At 44.1% G+C, this 18,802-nt stretch overlaps 2 protein-coding genes across 7 annotated transcripts in view; both read left to right on the top strand.

The window, feature by feature from the left end:
* txk (TXK tyrosine kinase) overlaps window positions 1–4,380 on the top strand; it is a 64,786-nt gene extending 60,406 nt beyond the window's left edge. For all 5 annotated transcript variants that reach the window (XM_040140784.1, XM_040140783.1, XM_040140786.1 and 2 more), the window contains 9 exons: window positions 246–325; window positions 468–592; window positions 696–770; window positions 927–1,098; window positions 1,201–1,417; window positions 2,160–2,224; window positions 2,884–3,002; window positions 3,697–3,854; window positions 4,130–4,380. In XM_040140784.1, the coding sequence (XP_039996718.1) occupies window positions 246–325; window positions 468–592; window positions 696–770; window positions 927–1,098; window positions 1,201–1,417; window positions 2,160–2,224; window positions 2,884–3,002; window positions 3,697–3,854; window positions 4,130–4,201 (1,083 nt within the window). In that variant the 3' untranslated portion in view covers window positions 4,202–4,380. The remainder of the gene's footprint in view (window positions 1–245; window positions 326–467; window positions 593–695; window positions 771–926; window positions 1,099–1,200; window positions 1,418–2,159; window positions 2,225–2,883; window positions 3,003–3,696; window positions 3,855–4,129) is intronic.
* Window positions 4,381–5,694: 1,314 nt separating this feature from the next.
* Window positions 5,695–14,532, top strand: LOC120797227 (serine/threonine-protein kinase ppk16-like). Of its 2 annotated transcripts, XM_040140688.1 has the most exons (11): window positions 5,695–5,806; window positions 6,410–6,590; window positions 6,979–7,173; window positions 8,304–8,488; window positions 8,583–8,695; window positions 8,804–8,943; window positions 9,438–9,526; window positions 9,692–11,887; window positions 12,990–13,083; window positions 13,170–13,323; window positions 14,062–14,532. In XM_040140688.1, the coding sequence occupies exons 2-11, from the start codon at window positions 6,423–6,425 to the stop codon at window positions 14,199–14,201; spliced, it is 3,474 nt and encodes a 1,157-aa protein (XP_039996622.1). In that variant the 5' UTR covers window positions 5,695–5,806; window positions 6,410–6,422; the 3' UTR covers window positions 14,202–14,532. The 2 variants fall into 2 exon arrangements, 1 of the variants encoding a protein (XP_039996622.1); XR_005708471.1 differs by lacking the exon at window positions 14,062–14,532 and having other exon boundaries at window positions 9,692–9,998; window positions 13,170–13,271.
* Window positions 14,533–18,802: the final 4,270 nt, after the last annotated feature.

Below are 18,802 nucleotides of genomic sequence, written 5' to 3'. Positions count from 1 at the left end.
CGATAGTAAACTGAAAATCTTGTGGTTTTTCGACTGTAACTCAGACAAAACAAACTATGTAAAAACGTCGTCTTGGGCTGTGGAAACGCAAAGGACATTTTCTAGACTAAAATAATTGATATGTTTAAAAAAGCACACGTTAATTAATAATAAAAATAGTCTCTGATGTTGGTTACTTCACCTTCTTTGAATGTTCGTTCTAGTAGCTTGTGGGTCAGATGAGGGTATATCTGGTTGTTTTCCAGGACAAAGAGGGTGGTTTCGTGGTGCGGGAGTCCAGTCAGAAGGGAGTCTACACCGTCTCTGTTTACACCAAGACCTTAAGGTGATTCACATCACAGCATCTACACCGGAGCTTAAACTCCCAGACAAAGTCCACGCATACAGTAAATCTTTACCTGCAAACTGATGAACTTTTTAACTTTTCGCGTGTGTGTGTGTGTGTGTGTGTGTGTGTGCGTGTGCAGTGCTAGTGGAGATATTAGGCATTACCAGATCAAAATCAGTGACACCGGACAATACTTCCTGGCTGAAAAACACACCTTCGGGTCCATACCTGACGTCATACACTACCACGAACACAACGCAGCAGGTACATACACTTCTGTGCATGCAACTGTACGGTTGAGACAACAGCGCTACCGTATAGCAGTGCTTCATTTGGTACGGTTGGGTACGTGTGTGTCTGTGCATAGGTCTAGTGACAAGGTTGCGATACGCAGTGGGGCCAATGGGAAGGTGTGTACCTGCCACGTCAGGATTCAGCTCAGGTAAATAAACAAACACACCTTTACATAAAGCTGCTCTGTGTGTCATTTCCCATTAATAAATCAATTACAGCTTTTCTCTTTCTTCGGATTCTACCGTCTCTCTCTGCCTTTTTTTTTTTCCATCCATTATCCCGCCTCTCTCCCACCCCCCTCCAGAGAAGTGGGAGATCAACCCCAGCGAGCTGACCTTCATGAAGGAGCTGGGCAGCGGTCAGTTCGGCCTGGTGAGGCTCGGCAAGTGGCGGGCTCAGCACAAAGTGGCCATCAAGGCCATCAGGGAGGGGGCCATGTACGAGGAGGACTTCGTCGAGGAGGCCAAGGTCATGATGTAAGGACGGAGAGAAAGGAGAATGTAGATGGAGGAGAGCTGGAAACTTCCCTCTCGTCAACACGGGGAAGTGAAACTGTCTGTGTTTGTTGTCGCTCTCAGGAGACTGTGCCACCCGAAACTGGTGCAGCTGTACGGCGTTTGCCTGCAGAAGCGCCCCCTGCTGATCGTGGCCGAGTTCATGGAGAACGGCTGCCTGCTGAACTTCCTGCGGCAGAGGGGTGGAGATCTGAAGGAGGCCTGGCTTCTGTCCATGTGCCAGGACGTCTGCGAGGGGATGGAGTACCTGGAGGCTCATAGTTTTATCCACAGGGACCTGGTGAGTCAGTCACTGGCCTTGGTTTGCTGTGCATTTTAATAATGAAGCTAGTGACTGAAGAACAACACGCAAGCGATACTGGGAAGCAGCTGATCGGTGTCTGCATTTTGGCGGTTTCTTCACATGCACCGCAAACACTGAACCGATGATTTGGCCAGTTGATTACACATGGCGCATTGCTGTTGGTCAAGCTGGAGCGAATTCTTAACAGTCATGTACCAGGGTATCTCCAAATTAAATTTAAGACTTTTTAAGACCTTCGTAATCCAACACAGAATGAAACTGAACATCTTTTTCAACAATAGGGGCGAGAATTAGTCAGGAAGTACATGACATTCGTGTCCCATTTTTGTGTCAGCACTCCCCAGCTGTATCCAACAATAACTCTCAGGACAGTAATGAATCAGTTAGCGTGACCCGGACCCGGATCGATTGGTAGATTACCCGATTGATTAAACCAGTTCATTAGTTCTAATGGACGAGAGCTGAGGGAGAAAAACAAGAGCGCATTTTACTTGTGCCTTTTAAAATGTCCAGACATAGAGTGCAGCAACTAAAGTTCCTTGGGTTTTATGTAGACTCTGTGACAATCGTTGATATCCAACTGAAATATGTGGTGAGAGTAACAGTTTGGGTAAGAGTCTCCAAGCTGCTACTGGAGTCACTGCTCTCTTCCTTTGTGAGCAAATGCACTGGACCAGACGTATAAAGTCATTTGACATTCCTTTCTTTTCTCGTCCAGGCAGCCAGGAACTGCCTGGTCAACGAGAGCAACGTGGTGAAGGTCTGCGACTTCGGAATGACCCGGTACGCCCAACGCTTTATTTCGAGTTTTCCCAGGACCATTCGGCATTTTGGGAAAACCTGCTCATTAGCTTTCTGGATCGACACCACTCTCATGTCGGGCATGTGAATATGAAGCTGCGGGCAGCAGCTGGTTGGCTTGGCTCAGCCCGGCTCCGAGGGGACAGAACCCACCAAACGGCATCTCCAACGCTGACTGATTAACATGTTATACCTTGTTGGTTGAATCCAGACCAAAACCTGAGCATAAAACAACAATTTTCAATCTTACAGATTGTTTCCTGCTCTAACTATTTGCAATGCTATCGCCCCATCTACTGCCGAGATACGAGAGTGGTAATGTCGAACACAGAGCTGAAACTGTAGGTCAATTAATCCAAAGCAATGTTTGGAATCAATTCATCTTTACATCCACCAGTTCCAGCTTTTCTATTGTGATGATTTACTGCTTGTCTCTGTTTTATATCATTGTAAACTGAATGTCTTTGGGTTCTGGACCGTTGGTCGGACGAAACAAACGGAGGACGTCATCTTGGGCTTTTTTCCACAGCTGTCATTTTGTACTGTATCAAGACCGATGATTATTCCTGTAGGGAATACTAAATGAAGATGTACTGGGAATCAAACGTTCAGATTTGAAAACTGTGTGCTCACGTTTCCAGGTACGTTCTGGACAACCAGTACACCAGTTCCAGCGGTGCCAAGTTCCCTGTGAAGTGGTCTCCGCCTGAAGTTCTCCACTACAGCAAATACAGCAGCAAGTCCGACGTCTGGTCCTTCGGTGAGGAGCCGCAGTCTGACCAGCCACTTAGTACTGAGAGCGGTAGAAATACTCGACCCAGCGGTTTTTTTAATGGCCTACAAAGTGGTCGTCATAGTTTTCTATCAGCAGCAGTAGTAAGTAACTGGGTTTGACCAGTGCAGCTTTTTTTAATGACCGTTTCAATTAATTCATTTATTTTAAAATCTGATGCTGCTAAAACAGATACTGGTATTCAGGTTTTTATTTTTATTTTTAAGCTGAAAGTTACAAGCATAAGTGAATAAAAACAAGAAAATAAAAAAATACGCTGATAAGAGGACAGCAACTAAGATTTTTTTTTAGTGCTTAGATATTAAATACTTTGATAAAAGGCCACGGAGACTCAGCTTTTATGGAGCTGAGGACATTATAACATTAACTTCAGATGAATTCACTTAACGCTTCTCTTTTAACTCAACAATCACCTAGAAAATGTGGTTTGCAAAACATTTGGCTGTTTCAACTTAAACTGCTTTTCCTTCTAACAATGCATCAAAATGTAAATCCAGTCAGACAAAAACATGTCTGACTGGACATCCTGTCTCTGATCGATGGACGGTTTGATTTCGAAGCGAATAGTCGATTGATCAAACCCCACGGAGGCGAGCGAGTCACCGCCTTTTCACAGGAAGCTTGCGACTAACCGCCTTCACGTCGACCTATCGCTGTGCAGGTGTGGTGATGTGGGAGATCTACTCGGAGGGTCGGACCCCGTTCGAAAACCGCTCCAACCTGGATGTGGTTAATGACATCACCAGAGGGATCCGGCTGTACCGGCCGCAGCGAGCCTCGCAGCCGCTCTACGCCGTCATGTACCGCTGCTGGCACGAGGTACCCGCCCAACCGCCGGCACGTTAACATAAACCAAGTGCCCCCCACACACACACACACACACACACACTTGTTTATCATTTGTACAAAGCTTGGAATTTGAAAATGTGTGCATTATATATATATATATATAGAGGGAGGGAAAAAAACTGGCTGGATGTTCAGTGTTAAGAGTTTCACAACTTGATGACTGCACCTATCGTTAACCACCACACCACATCTTCTCCTCCTCTTCCTCCTCTTCCCCTACTTCTTCTTCGGCGGCGGCGGCGTAGAAGCCTCAGGGTCGGCCGCCTTTCTCTGAGCTGCTGGAGGAGATCAGGAAACTGGCAGAAAATCCAGATTAACACTCGCATACACAAACACGAAATGTTGAGTTTCAAACTATTCTTCGCTGTTATCGCGAATGTACACAGACTGTATTTTGTTATCGTAAATAACTATTTTTTCATTAAAACATTTTCAGAAAATTTCTTCTGCGACACTTTTTTCCTCCTTGAAGTTTGAATGTTTATCTGTCTTGGTTTTTTTTGTTTTTCTTTCACCCTTATACAAGCTCACGTGATCAAACAATTTCATGTAAAAAGCTCAAGTGCTTTATGGACATTTGCTCGTCTTTACTCCTTTGTGAAGATGTGAAATCTCACTTTTCAAACAATATTCACCTGCAGCTTTGCCTCTTCGCTTTGCGTTTCAAATCACTATTGCACAGCTGGGACAAGGGACACTCTGTCAGCTTCTCACCATTTTGTCTTAGTGTCTTATAATTATGAAGGTTTTTTTTTTGTTGTTTTTTTTACCCTTCACTCACTCAACGTTATGCGGGCTGCACAACTGGCGAGGACATTGCCAGGAACCAACAGCAAAAAAAATGCAGGTATGTTTGTTGCTGGGAGTCAGATACACAAGTGTCCTGAGGTGCTTCACCTGTAATAAAACAGTGGCTAAGATCACGTGTTGGGTGGATTTGCTGAGACAACTAACGCTGTCCTTTCTCTCCGGTGAAAACTGGGGGGGTTTTCTGTTCTGTTTTTGCATTTAGCCTCCATTGATAGCAAGTAGCAGACATGGCAGCTTGGATTACACATGCCCGACGTGTAAATTACAGAATAACAGAAGGGAGCAGAAATGGAAGAAGTTGTGCAGAGCACTAAAAACGACAAGGTGCCAGGGAATGGAAAAGTTAGACCCGTCGGCTAGAAAGCTGCTGCCGTCAACCACCGGGTGGCTTTTCTTCCTATAAGTTTTGTTAGAAGAATAAAACTGCTCCATCAGAACAGCTGGTCTCAGTTAGTCAGTTAGTCCAAGAACAGTGGGTTTTGTCGTTTAACTCTTTTCAGTTAACCTTTGATTGTTTAACCTTTTCCACCACAGCCACAAATGAACTAAATCTGATGAAACATGTATGAAATAATACAAACTTTCAGTCAACTAAAATCTTATAAATGGGTGTTTTTTTTTATACACACACACACACACACACACACACACACACGAGGTAATGCTGTAATATTTAAATTCATTTACGAAATGAAAAAGGAACTTTGACTTGAGTAGTTTGACCATTTGCTTTCGCGAGTGATGTTTCCAGAGTCAATGGGATCAGAGAGAGCTGGGCTCCGGTCCCCGGAGCCAGAGTCGAGGACCGTCCCGCACTGGGCCCGCAACGGGCGGAGAAGGAGCGCGAGACGAAAGAGGCCGGGCCGCTGACGTCACGTTCTGTCCGCGGGTGGTCCTGCCTCCGCGCGTGCAGCGTGGCGGGGGGCGTTGCCGCGGCAACGTGCAGGGCGGCAGCAGGTGACCGCTGGGACACGCACACACACACACACACACCGAGACACAGAGGCTAGCTGTCTTCTCCGCTGTCTGCGAACACACACGCACACAAGACGTTACTCCGGTGTTTACGTTGGTATCGGACCGCGGAGTAGAAGGAAACCCCCCCTGTAAAGGTCAGTGTGGGTTTTCCGTGATAATCCGGACCAGCACGGGCTTTTTACCGGTCCGGGTCTTCTGTCCCCGTGAGTTTACGGTGATCTCGGACCGGAACTGGACGAATTTCTCAGCCTCGCCGGCTTCAGCAGCGGTTACACATGAATGTAGCTATGATTTAATATGATTTAATGTGGAGTATATCATTTATACTTTCAGGACATTTTGTTGGAATATTAATACACATTTTTGTACTATAGATAGAGCTCTGGCCTTTGTTTTTGTTTTTCACAGTACTCTTTTTGGATTCTTTTGTTTCCGTCTGTTTTACATGACTTGTATTAACCTTTTCTTCTACCTTTCGCCTCTCCTTTTCCTTTCTCTGTCAAATATGACACGTCATTTTCTTATTTCAGGTTATTTTCTAAAGCCTTTGGGTGATGTCAGACTAAAGCTATTAAAATTAGATGCTTCAATATAGCAGCAATAATATATTTGTAAAATGTATTTTGAATATTAGCGACGTGTTGTTATCGATGTTAATGTTTAAAAAAAGCAAATACATCTGTTTGTCTGAATCGTTCCAAGGAGATCTGACCTCTTTCTCTCGCCCCCCCCCCCAGTGTACACGGTGTAATGGAGCGGTACGAGTCTCTGGGTCCGGTCGGGGAGGGCAGTTACGGCACCGTGCTGAAGTGCCGTCATCGAGACTCCGGCCGCCTCGTTGCCATCAAGAAGTTCGTGGACTCCGACGATGACAAGGCGGTGAAGAAGATCGCCCTGAGGGAGATCAGGCTGCTCCGGGTACCTGTCATTCAGTCCATCACCCAACCAGTCAGTCACTGAGTCACTGAGTGCTTCGTATGAGCCTGAAACCCGAGTGAAGCAAAACACAAAAGCGGCCTGTCGATCACAGGAACACACAACCCGAAAGAAGGGGGTCCTAGTCTTACATTTAGTTCAAAGCCGGCGATGAGAGAAAAAATGACAGGAAGAGAAACCAGCGGCTGTGAGCAAAACACTACCGAGTACTAGCTTCGCTGTTCACTCAACATGTAGGCCAAAAAATGCTTTGGTAGAACGTTAGACATGCAGAGCGTTTTTACCGCTTTCGCCAACAGCTAGAAGAACCACGTCCAGTTTTAAATTCACAAATGCTCATTTCTTCGCTCTCATCTTTCTAACCATAAAGCAACTGCGTCACGGCAACCTGGTGAACCTCCTGGAAGTGTGGAAGCGTCGCCGCCGCTGGTATCTGGTGTTCGAGTTTGTGGAGCGGACACTCCTGCATGATTTGGAGCAAAACCCAGGCGGACTCGACCTGAACACCAGCCGGCAATACCTCTACCAGATACTGAGGGCTGCAGCCTTCTGCCACCAGAAAAGTGTGAGGCTACACAGTGAAGCATCACCCCAAACGGGTCTTTCTAAGTATACGTCAAGTCAGACTGGCTTTATTGCTGGTTTCAGGTGTGTGTAAGCACCTGTACAAGATGATTCAACCCATTAGGTCCTAAAGACTCTTTGATAAAAAGAGATGAGTTGAGCAGCTTCTTGAAACAGGTGTGAAGAAGGTGTCCATAGGTCCTTTTCTGGTTGGGTTTTAATGTTAGAACGCAGACTAACTGTTTCAGAGTTCAATGGGCATCAGCATGGGTAATTTTTCATGAATTTCCATCGTACAGGTGTGTTCAGACAGAACATGGAGCGAGTTACTGACGGGAATTTGTCCGTGGTTTGTACCACCTGTGCAGATGTCAGCTGTAAGCGCAACCTCTGACTGATCTCAGATCTCACCTGAAACTCAATGTCTTGGCGTCATTTTTCTACAGTCTTTCTCCTTTTGTCTTCAGTCTGTGTACCCTTTTATAAAGTAGTTTCATTAAAGCCGCGGGATGGGCGCAAGTTTTTTTTTCCTCACGTTTAAGTGTTTTTAACTCAACTTTGCCTCAGTTCACGACACCCTGGGCACGTATTCATGCCCACTTGAGGCTTTCCATCGACTTTGTATGCAATCATGCCATGTCCATAAAATGCTTTGAATTTGTCTGAGCACCCCTTTAGACCTTGATGTAACCCACTAGAAAATTTGCGCATCCAAATTATCTCTGAATCTGCTGCACGTTGGGTAATTGTGGATTAAGAGGATATTTACATGCAACTGATGCCAAAATTTCCGATAATGTGACGGCAGGAACAAAACCATTCGGCTTCACTTTTGCATTCTACAGAGGAATAGTTTCTACCACCTGCATTAGCTACTGAATCAACCAGATGTGCTACAGTAACAGTAAGACAGTCATCATTAGCTGAGCAGATACTATGCAAGCAAGCTAATGTCATCTAACCACAAAATCATTCAGATAGATCCGCAATAAAATGATCAGTAACCATTCAGAAACAAAGACTTCAGCAATGTCTTCTCCATTCTGTTGACACAGTTCAAAGAGCTTCCAATATGGCTGGCAGATAAAGGGTTACGGACTTCAGTACTTTCTCTGTCTCTTTCCCTCACAGATCATCCACCGTGACATTAAACCAGAGAATATCCTCATCTCTCAGGGGGGCGTGGTCAAGCTGTGCGATTTCGGCTTTGCCCGCACCGTGGCGTCGCCTGCTGAGGGTGGCGTCTACACCGACTATGTAGCCACTCGCTGGTACAGAGCCCCTGAACTGCTGGTGGGAGACATTAAATACGGAAAGTAAGCGTTTACACGTGGACCCGTGGATGCTAGCTCTAGGTTCTCTGTTGATAAAAATGTTCAAAGGTGTGTGTGTGTGTGTGTGTTTGTGTAGACCAGTAGATGTGTGGGCCGTGGGTTGTCTGTTATTAGAGATGTTAACAGGTCAGCCTCTGTTTCCCGGAGACTCGGACCTCGACCAAATTTACCACATCGTCAGGTGCCTTGGTAAGCACACACACTAAAAAATGTGTTGGATAAAAATATGCTGAAGCTCCTCTTTTAACTCACCCAACACAATTTTACTCTATTATGTTCTCCTTTTCTCTATTACAGGTAACCTGACTGCTCCTCACCAGGAGTTGTTCCACAGGAATCCCGTCTTTACTGGAGTCAGATTGCCAGAATGTTATGGTCAAGTCCCACTGCAGCAGCGCTTCCCTACAGTCACATCCACTGCCCTAGACCTGGCACAGGTACAATTCAGTTTAGTTCGTTTATGGACTCAAAGCGAGACAGTGTCACTTTTGTTGAGCAGTGGCAACAGCAGCCTGTGCAGCCAGATCTTGTGATTACAGGATGGTTGGGCATTAAATTCTGTTAGGCTCAGAGTCTGAGAAGAAGAAGCCTAACCCATTCACATGTCGGTTAACTCACTTAGTGAGTGAGTTAACTGACATGTGACTCACATGTGAATAGGTTCCACTAACGTTACGATCCCTATCAATATACGGTCTTCTGAAAATAACATCTAGCTGCTTCTCGTATGTAGCCTAGCTCTGTTAGGAGTACAGTCTGAAAGCTGATAGTCTTGAACTTAGCTCTGTTGATTATGAGCTAGGAGACATATTGACAAGCTAACAGGTGACCTTGTAGTGCCAGCAATGAATTAGTTCTTTTATTTTTGTCATTTTCAGATCTGAAGTGAGACATATCAGAATCAGTAATAACCATCTGTGCTCCCTTTCAGAGCTGTCTCCAGATGGACCCAGAAAGACGCGCTCAGTGTTTAGAACTACTTGAACATCCTCTGTTCACAAAGGACTCTTTCCACATCAGGTATCTTTTTGTATATGTAGTTTAACAGACAGAATTACCATTGTCATGTGAGTTATTTTTACAGAGCAACCAACCTCATCAAATAGCCTGTTAAGTTTTAACACAGTATTTAGCTACATTACGCAGTCTCATAACTGAATCTGCTGTATCTGTGTGTCTATACAGGTTTTTGAATGAGCTGACTGCTAAGATCCAAAGGGACCACAGAGAAAACTCTGCCCTTCCCAAAACAACCAAAACCCCAAGACGAGAAAAGGATCAAGGGAATGAGAAAAACCAGAGAAGCAAAGACAGGAAACAAATGGAAGATGTGGATGAGAAAGTTAACAAGGAAAAAGAGAAGAAAGACAAGAAGGAAGAAGAGAAGATGGAGAAAACAAAAGGAAAACAGCCTTCGAAGCTTTCTAAAACTATTCGGAACACCTCAGAACCTTTGTTGTCCACCAAAAAGTCCAAGGCATTGGGCGCTAAGGTAATCAACAATACAGCAAGAGCTTCAGTGGCCATGAAAAGTAGACCAGGAAAAGCCACTGGTGCTCAGTTAAAGAGGGAACATGAGATTTCTAAATCAGCTAAAACCCTTACTTCGGATTCATCAGAAGGTACCAAGACCGTAACAGGTCTGAAGGACAATAACAGAGTTGCAGCTAAACCTAAACATAAGAATGTTGCTTCTCCAGAGACAAGGGATGACCATTTAAAAAGTACAAAGAAGACAAAAGATATAGATTCCAGTGGCTTGCATTGTAGTTGCTCAGACACAGCTGTTGCAAGTGAGACTGAGAAAAATGTAATGGACATCTGTAAATCTTCTGAATCAACGGCCATTCAAAAGTATGGGAAGAAATGGAGCAATGCAAACACGAAAGTGCCAAAATTGTCTAAAAGCTCAACCCCTGACCATCCGAATGGGAGTTTATCTTCTAAAGTTTCTTTGATATCAACTGTCAATCGAATAGACACTAGCTTGGCATGTGAAGCGTGTCAACCATCAAACAATGACCACATTGAGGTCTCTACCCCAACTATCCCTTCTGTCACCAAGCCATGCAAGGCAACTACTATTTCAGAGCATCAGACCGATCAGTTGACTGTGGACCCAGAGCAAAGAAGGACATCTGAATGTCCAAAAGTCTTAGCCTCAAATGCCAAGCTGCCTAAAACTACCTCAAACTTTGGCCCAGAAATGACTAAAACCAACATCTCTTTGTTAATCAACCAGTCAAAGACTCTTACCTCTGATCTTTCAGCACAGTCCTTCACAGTTTTTGCAGAGGCCAGTCCTAAACACAGCACTATGACACTACCCAAAGGAATTTCAAATCCTAAATTATCCAAAACTGGCTCGACTTCAATTGCTAAACCCACAAATGACACCACATGTGCACCCAACAAACCTTCAAAGGGCCTTGCAAAAGACAGTGAACTAACAGAAGTATCAATCGAAACCAAAAAACAGCACGATAGTTTTAACACTTCATACAAGGCTATCAAGGATCATGGATACTTGAAGCGGAGCCCAGCGACCAAAACAGAGGGAAGCCGCAAACAAATATTCCACGCTCTTGGAAAAGATCAGCTGGAGGATCCTCTATCTTCTGAGTCCTCCAGCGTCCATCAGCAGAGCACTTTCAAATCCAAGATCATCCCAGAATCCAGATCAACCTCAGCCTCCATACTGAGTGAAATTCCTAAAACCAATACATTAGTAGGGACCACTTTTCCTAAAACCCTGAAAGTCTTAGATAAAGAGAACAGAGAGAATTTAGCGCTTTCTGTGTCCATCGGTGCAACAACCAAGTCTTCAGTAAATCAAACCTCAAATGTTTATTTAAGCTCAAGTAACAAGCAAAAGAACGACAGCAGTGAAGTTGAATCTGATGTAAAATCCTTGAAACCCCCTCACTCCAAATCTTTGATTGGACAACCTCAAGCAGAGCTTGGGTCTTTTAGTAACCAAAGCACATCCGCCACAACAATGACCCTAAACGCTCAGAAAACTACATTTCCAACAGAGGCAAGGAAGAAAAGTGACAACTCAGAAAGGAATGACACAACAAATATATCCTCGATCCCAAATTCAACTTTAATCCCGTCTATGGCTACTCCAGACCATAGAGCTTCAAAACGAAGCTTCATTTTACACAACATGGACACCTCAGACTTAAATGAGTTTGATTTCACTGTACCCCATCACTCTCCGCCTCCTCCACCTCCTCCTCCCTCCTCCACTCCTCTCCTCCTCCCTCCTTCCTCCACAACCCTTATCCCCTCCTTCTCTGATGTCAAAACCAACAGCCCAGCCGTCAGCGATCACCTTACCCTGGGGGCAGGTTTCCACCCTGGGAACCACAGCCTTAGGTACTAAAGTTCTCACAATTCTGAACACCGGAGCATGAAGTTTCAACCTGCCTAAAATTCATTTTGGCTTAAGCACCACCTGAGCCAAAAAACTACCAAATTTAGCTTGCTAGTACAACTACACTAGCTAGCTAGCATCTGATCGATAAATCAATGCTGATTCAGCCCTTTGCCTTGATGTAAGAAGAGCATGACAAGAAGCCAAGTGAAAAACTATTCCCGAAATCTTTGTGAAATGGTTAAATCCTTGAGCCTGATAATCAGACTGAGTTGCCTTTTCGTTTCTCTTTATTCATTCAGTCTGACATTGTGTTCATGATATCTGATTTTGTCTCGTTTGATCCTAATCAGTCTGTAGCAAGCAACCAATCATAATCAATCAGTAGCGAGTGACAAATTGTCTGTCATTTTCAGGCAACTCAGAGGCTGTAGTAAAGGAGCAGTTAACATTTTCCATGCATTCAAGGAAATATGCCAATTTAGAGTTATTTCTGAAAGAATGTGTAGCTGTGTCAAACACACCATATTTGCCACCATTTTGTGGTCATTTTTTCTGTTTTCGTCACGTCCCCGTTCTCAGTTCCTCTCAGACTGCACTAATGTTTCTCCAGTCTGGGAAAACATACGTCAAGGGGGCACAACACCAGACCAGTTTGAATCACTAAACAAATCTGAGATGTGGGCGTTGATTCAGAGGTCTGGAATCAGGAGCAGAAACTCCACAACTTGGCAAACTGGCAACTGTTAAAAATTCTCCTTTACATATTTTCCACGTATTTCTATTTATTTCCCATGGTTAACCATCTTAAAGCCAGCCAAAACAGTTAGCTAGCGCTGGCTAGTGTAAGCCCTAAACTGTGGGTATTGTAAGTGTCCATAAAAATTTTAACATACACAGTTTCTGTATTTTAGGTCCAAACCAGTGCTCACGCAAAAATATTCCTGACCTCTGCGCAAAGTTGTTGCACCTGTCAGGTTCCCTTGGGTTCTGGCTTAGTTTTAGACCCATAATTGCAAGTCTTCAGCACAGTGTACCGTGAAGCTTGTTTCATCCTTGCTAATCAACTAATGTGTGTCAAAACACACCGTGTGTGTATTACAGGTGCATAGACAAGCCAAGGCATCGCGGTGGCGTTTATAGTCGACTGGCCCAACAGTCTCTGTCGAGCCACATTACAGCATCAGTACCAGCCCAGGTAACAGTATACCTGTGTTTTTCTTGTTTACAGCTGAATCGTAATAGAAAATGTAGTGTTACCACATCATCGCACTCTCCTTTCAGGTGTCGGATAAGAGTCTGATCTGCGAGCGCTCCTTCCTATCTGATCGCCGTAACTGTGGTAACAGCGGTGGCGTTGCAGTGGCCAAAAAGAAGTCTGACATCCATTTCCCTGATCTAAGAGGCTCGGTGCTAGCAGAGCTCAGAGGAAGAGATGGTACGCACAAAAACCACAAACACGCACACGTGTGCCTGACTGTAGTACCAACATTTTAGTAAGGAAAGAACAACTATGTGAGGCAGGCTGCACCTGGCCCAATCAGGGGGCAACGTCTTCATTCTGATTTATAACAATAGCATCCTCTTTAGGCTAACTAGGGTTTAAATATAACAAGAGTCAGTCACGAAATGCCCTAGTCCTGGTTTTTTTGGTAAGATTTTAAAGGTGTTGACAGCGTGTCGACACAGAAAGCGTTTCAGTCGTCCGTGTCACGCGCCTGATGGAACAGGTACGTTCTCCTGTCTCGTCCTACTCACGCTACATGCACATAAACCTGTCACTAATTAATATATCATAAAAAAAAAGCCCAAAGAATTCAGGACTCTTGTGGCTCCGTGGCAACGACAAGCATAATTTTCTCACATTTTTCTAGAAATTCATTTGGTGGCATTTGAGATATCAGGAACCAGACTTGACCAACAGGAAAAACATGTCCTCTCACTCCAGAAAACCTCTGTTTTTAAAAATGTCACCACTCTGCAGTGTCCTCACAATGAAAGGCCCCTAGTTTATCTCACTGTCTGTATATTATGAACCATGACTGTGGGTGTTTTAGCTGTTCTTCCATGGTCAATGTCTAAACGGCATGAACTGTTTCTGGGTAGTCATTGTTTATCCGTTGACCTGACCGTTCAAATACCAAACACAGTGATGATTCCGCCAATGTTTTCCCAGGCAAGCACAGCAAAGGCGTCGCCAAGGATCAGAGGAAAGACAAGCAGCCAGTTCCCTCCGTTTCTCCATCAGAGCCGCAGCAGCACGGACGCGACAGTATGGACAGACACCACACACACACACCGAGACACGCATCCTAACACGCCGGTTTTGTTCTTTGCTGACTTTCTAGACGCAGATTTCTTCATTTCTTACTCATCGCCGTAAACCTGCTGACTTTGGCTAAATCCAAAAGACGCGTTGCATTCTCCCTTCTGCCGTTCAGTCATTTAGCGTTGGCGGTGGCCACATTGTTCAGATATAAAGAACCAGTTGTTTTATTTACACCTGGTTATTGGTGTCAAATGTGAAACTTGATGATACGAAGAATAAAATTGTTACTTTTGAGCATCTTTAGTCAAACAAGAGATAAATAATGTCTGAAAATTTCAATAATGCCAGTTAATTTAAAAGTTCGTTGGTTTGTTTTATTATGTCAGGCCTTTTTAAAAAAAAAAAAAAAAACAGGTCATTCTGTAAATACTTTTTAAATCATTGTTAAACAAACAGCACATGGACATTAGAGAATAAAGAAGCTTTTTAAAAAGGAGATTGTTGATGTTGGTTCTGTTCTATGATCATAGATAAGCAAACGTCTCTAAACTAACATACATTTAAAGTTTCCTTTAGTAGTTTAGTGCACAATAATTCATTTCTACAACATACAGGATACTGACTGATATTACAACAGTGATGCAGGTAGGGACAACAGTCGGTCTGTCAGGCGGAACTACGGTACCGGCTGCCAAATTTAGTTCACAGAACTTCAGAACCTTTTCCGTCGATCTCTGTTTTTTTGCTTAAAAATGCCAAGAGGAAAATCTGTGCATCAAAATGTCATTTTAAGACTCGTCACTGGAGTCCTCCGAGGAAAACGAACCTACGTTCCACCTGTTCCTGCCTGTTCTCTTCTTCAGCGCTGCTGCCAGTTCGTCGCTATCTGACGTCGCACCGTAACCGCCGCGAGGCAGCCCTCCTATTGGCTGAGACATAAAACTGTTGAACCCTGGGAGAGAACCAGCTGCGTGTCCCCTGCTGTTGGTCAGAAGGTAGTAGAGGAGGCTGGCTGCAGGGTCGAAGTGGCCGTTAGCGACCGGTCCTGCCGGAGCTGGCTGTGGCCTAATCGGTGGTCCAGCGTCTTTGGTTGCCGGTTTCCTTGGTGGCGACTGGACGGCTGGCTTTTCAAATTAAAATTAAAATTACACATTAGAAAGAAAATACCGCAAGGCATAGAAATCCAGTACGACGACATTTGACACACAATGAAGAGGAAAGTAAAATAAATCAGACAGACAAAAATTAAGGGATAAAAAATAAAGTCACAATGTAGAGATTAGATTTTCCAAATTTAGTAAAGTAAGTAAAGGTGCATCAAAGACAGAGGAGGGAGTGTTTTGAAGTTAGATTTGAAAGGGACTAAAGTTGATGCACGTTTAAGTTACTTAAGGAAATATTACGCATAATACATATTCAGTGCCCACTTTATTAGGCACACCTATACAATCTAGTGCAGAGCGCTACGACAGCTCCCCACATGTTCTACCATCACAGAGCTTATGTGGCCAGTTTTTCTCAAAACTTTTCAAGCAGTGTTAATTCAACACGTTTATTTGATAGGTCATCGTTAGTGGTGGTGTCGTACTAGACTAGAGTTATACTCAGAAGGGTTTCTAATATTCTGGTCGCCCTTTTTCCCACCCCATTTAGAAAAAAAACAAAAAACATTAGAAACACCTCCACAAACACACCTAATGCAGTCAAGTTCAACTCCACTGCAAACCACAGTGTCAATCGAAGCTGAACAATCTTTATAAAAGCAGAATTTATAGCTGAGCTGCTGGATTGCGTCAGATTTTACAGGTGTACCTAATAAAGTGGCATTTGAGTGTGTATTCTGTACTTGTTTGTGTCAATCTAACAGCTTAAGAAAACATTTTATCCTGAATTTCAAGAAAGTTTCAGTTACCTCACCAAAAAAGCACCTTTGAGAACCATGTCCTCACGTAGTGATTATTACATTTCATCAGTTTAATTAATCAATTTCAAATTTACCAGCATGAGAATTCGTCACGTGTGACAAAAAGTGCATGTTACAAGTGTGTCACCCCAGAAAAAACAAAAATTGCATACTAATACTACAGTAGTTACAGGTGGAGGGTCATCTATAGCAATAGACTGGGGACACGTTGAGGCTACAGCTGAGCCATCGTGGTGGAATTTCTTGCTGACCAACAAAACCAACGATTACTCTAACGTGCAGATACCTTCCTGGTGATGGGTCCGGGTGTGGTGGTGGTGGTGGGGTGGTGGTGGCGGTGGGGGTGGGGGTGTTGGGAGTAGGCGGAGGGCTCGGTGTCTGATCAAAGAAAATCTTGCAGACGTTGTCCACAGCAGAGCCATCAACCTCCGGAAACTCAAAATCCAGCATGGTGGACAGGGACCGAGCTGTTGGAGGGAAATCGGAGGTCTGTGAATCCATTTTCTGCTCTCGAGAATTAACATCAACCACTGGCAACATCGCTGTGGATCAGCAGTCGCAGGTTAACATCAGAAATTAATTCGTTTTTTAGTTCGTTTAGTGTTCCCAGCCTAGGGTCTGGGCCCCTCCAAAGGGTCACCAGATAAATCTGAGGAATCTGAGTTGTCATGAGGTGAAAAATGGGGAGAGGGGAGAAGAAAAAACACAGTTCTGCTGGAGACATTTGTAGGCGTTTTTCTCTAATCTTTGCTGTTTATGAATTTTTTTGGAGGATAATTTTACATCTTTAAGTCCCAAACAGTTGGTTGATTGAAACAATCTGAGCAGTTTCAAAGTGTAAAGTTTTCAATTTTTGAGTCTCTCTTGGAAGGGTCCACCCTTAGCATGATGTCCTGAGAACTAGTCAGTTGGTCCATCCAGAGAAAATGTTTGATCAAAATCCTTAGTACAAATCCTCAAATGCGAGGAACTGGATTCCTGTCACTTTTCACATTTTGCAGACTAAGCAGTAAGTGAGTAAGAAACACAGTTAATATATTTATTGATAATTAAACAGGATGTTGATGGATTCATTAGCTTAAAGACCACAGTTGCTTTTTACACTGTTTGACAGTGAACCTCTCGCTTACCTGGACCGAGGTCAACAGGTACCTCAGTCTTTTGTGCATGTCTGTGTGCATCAAGGCGCCTGTGCGGCTACCTGATCGGTCGGTCTGTGTTGCATTTTTTATGACGACAGGTCTAAGGTGTGTCTGTCTTTTGTCTGCTGCAACGCTGCCATGAAGACAAAAGCTTTGTTCCAAAACAATCACAGACGTCCAATTATGCCACCTGTATATTTTGTACTACAAATTAAAAAGGGGTCGTTGGTCGGTCAAAGTTTCCCCAAATTAAAACGAGCGTATTTGTACTCACCGTGAGTCGATTCGAAGTTCTGAACTCTGAGGAGGAAGAGCAGGAGAGGGATGGACACAGCTGTCAACCGGCAGGACATGACTTTAGGTGGGGACAGCAAATGAAGAAGAATTGGAGAAGACTGAGGCGAGGACACGGAGTGAAAGGAGAAGGATGAGACAGATTATAGAGGTGCCGGAAGGGGGGCGGGCTGCAGACTGACTGAAGATGGCATGAGATGAGGAAGGTGGTGCAGCATTTAACAAAACAAAAATAAGGGAGGGAAGGACTGAAGACGAGGGAGGAGAAACAAAGGGAAAAGATGGATAATGTCTAGACTGTAAGGTTTTGTCAGAGCAGATCCGGCAGGGTTTGTGGTTCTGAGTTGCAACAGAGTAAAACCCGGTTAATCCTCGGTTTTTTAAAAAGTTATTCTCCAGTGAAGGTTTACAGAGCAACGTCAAACGCCTCAATGACGCCCTGCTTCACACTGTGTTCACACCTTTACCGTTTTCTGTTGCCGCAAATGATTTTTCTCCTTTTGTCGGTGTTTTTCTATTTTTTATTCATCATTCGTCTCTTCTTTCAAATTAATTATTCTAAACGGAGTTTGGTTTAAACTCGAGTCCTTTCCCATAAGTATAAACCGTCTAGACGTCTTTTCAGCTTCCACAAAAAGACACAAACCTCCGATCCATGAAATCAGTTTTACTTACATCCATCTTTCTTTTTATCATGAGATACATTTTTTTTTTTTTTGGCGTCACCGTGAGCAGCTTGCCGACAAAGGGGTTGACCAGGGACGGCTAAAGATGGAGTCGTTTGGTTACATGGGGCCGATTGTTTTTAATTATCGTTGAGTTGTTTTGATGATAAGATGTCCGTAAGTAGATTTAAAAAAAAAAAAAACCTTTCACAGGTTCCCCCGAAGCCCAAGGCGAAGACTTTAAATGTCTCGTCTTGGCCAACCAACGGTCCAAAACCCCAAGATGTTCAGTGTAGTATAATAAACAATAAAGAAAAGCACTGAACCTGCACATTTGGGAAAAAGGTTAGACCTTGATTATCCGAACAGCTGTTGCTTAATTTTCTAGCGATTTGGTGGCGCTGGAGGGCACAGCGCATAACCCACACCCTGCTTACGCACGGTCTAACTTCCGGTCTCTCAGTGTGTTTTCCTGTCGTATCGTATCATCATGAAACTATTCTCAAATCATGAAGCGCCGTCTCCTGATGTTGGGGTCTCGATCGCGGCGACTCATCCACTGCGATGGGGCAGGCCGCCTTCACTGAACGATCCAGGGTCAGTCGTCTGGCCGATGTCGCGCT

This window comes from Xiphias gladius, chromosome 12 (assembly GCF_016859285.1).
Source record: "Xiphias gladius isolate SHS-SW01 ecotype Sanya breed wild chromosome 12, ASM1685928v1, whole genome shotgun sequence".
NCBI lineage: Eukaryota > Metazoa > Chordata > Actinopteri > Istiophoriformes > Xiphiidae > Xiphias > Xiphias gladius.
Note: the sequence above shows the minus strand (reverse complement) of the source record. Positions and strands in the feature narration are given on the sequence as shown.

What these genes read in the sequence shown, in the direction of transcription:
- LOC120797227 (XM_040140688.1), top strand. Translation starts at nt 6,423, where the DNA reads ATGGAGCGGTACGAGTCTCTGGGTCCGGTCGGGGAGGGCAGTTACGGC. An exon ending in CCTTCTGCCACCAGAAAAGT is followed by an intron (nt 7,174 to 8,303) that starts GTGAGGCTACAC and finishes TTTCCCTCACAG; the next exon opens with ATCATCCACCGTGACATTAA. An exon ending in CCTGGGAACCACAGCCTTAG is followed by an intron (nt 11,888 to 12,989) that starts GTACTAAAGTTC and finishes TGTGTATTACAG; the next exon opens with GTGCATAGACAAGCCAAGGC.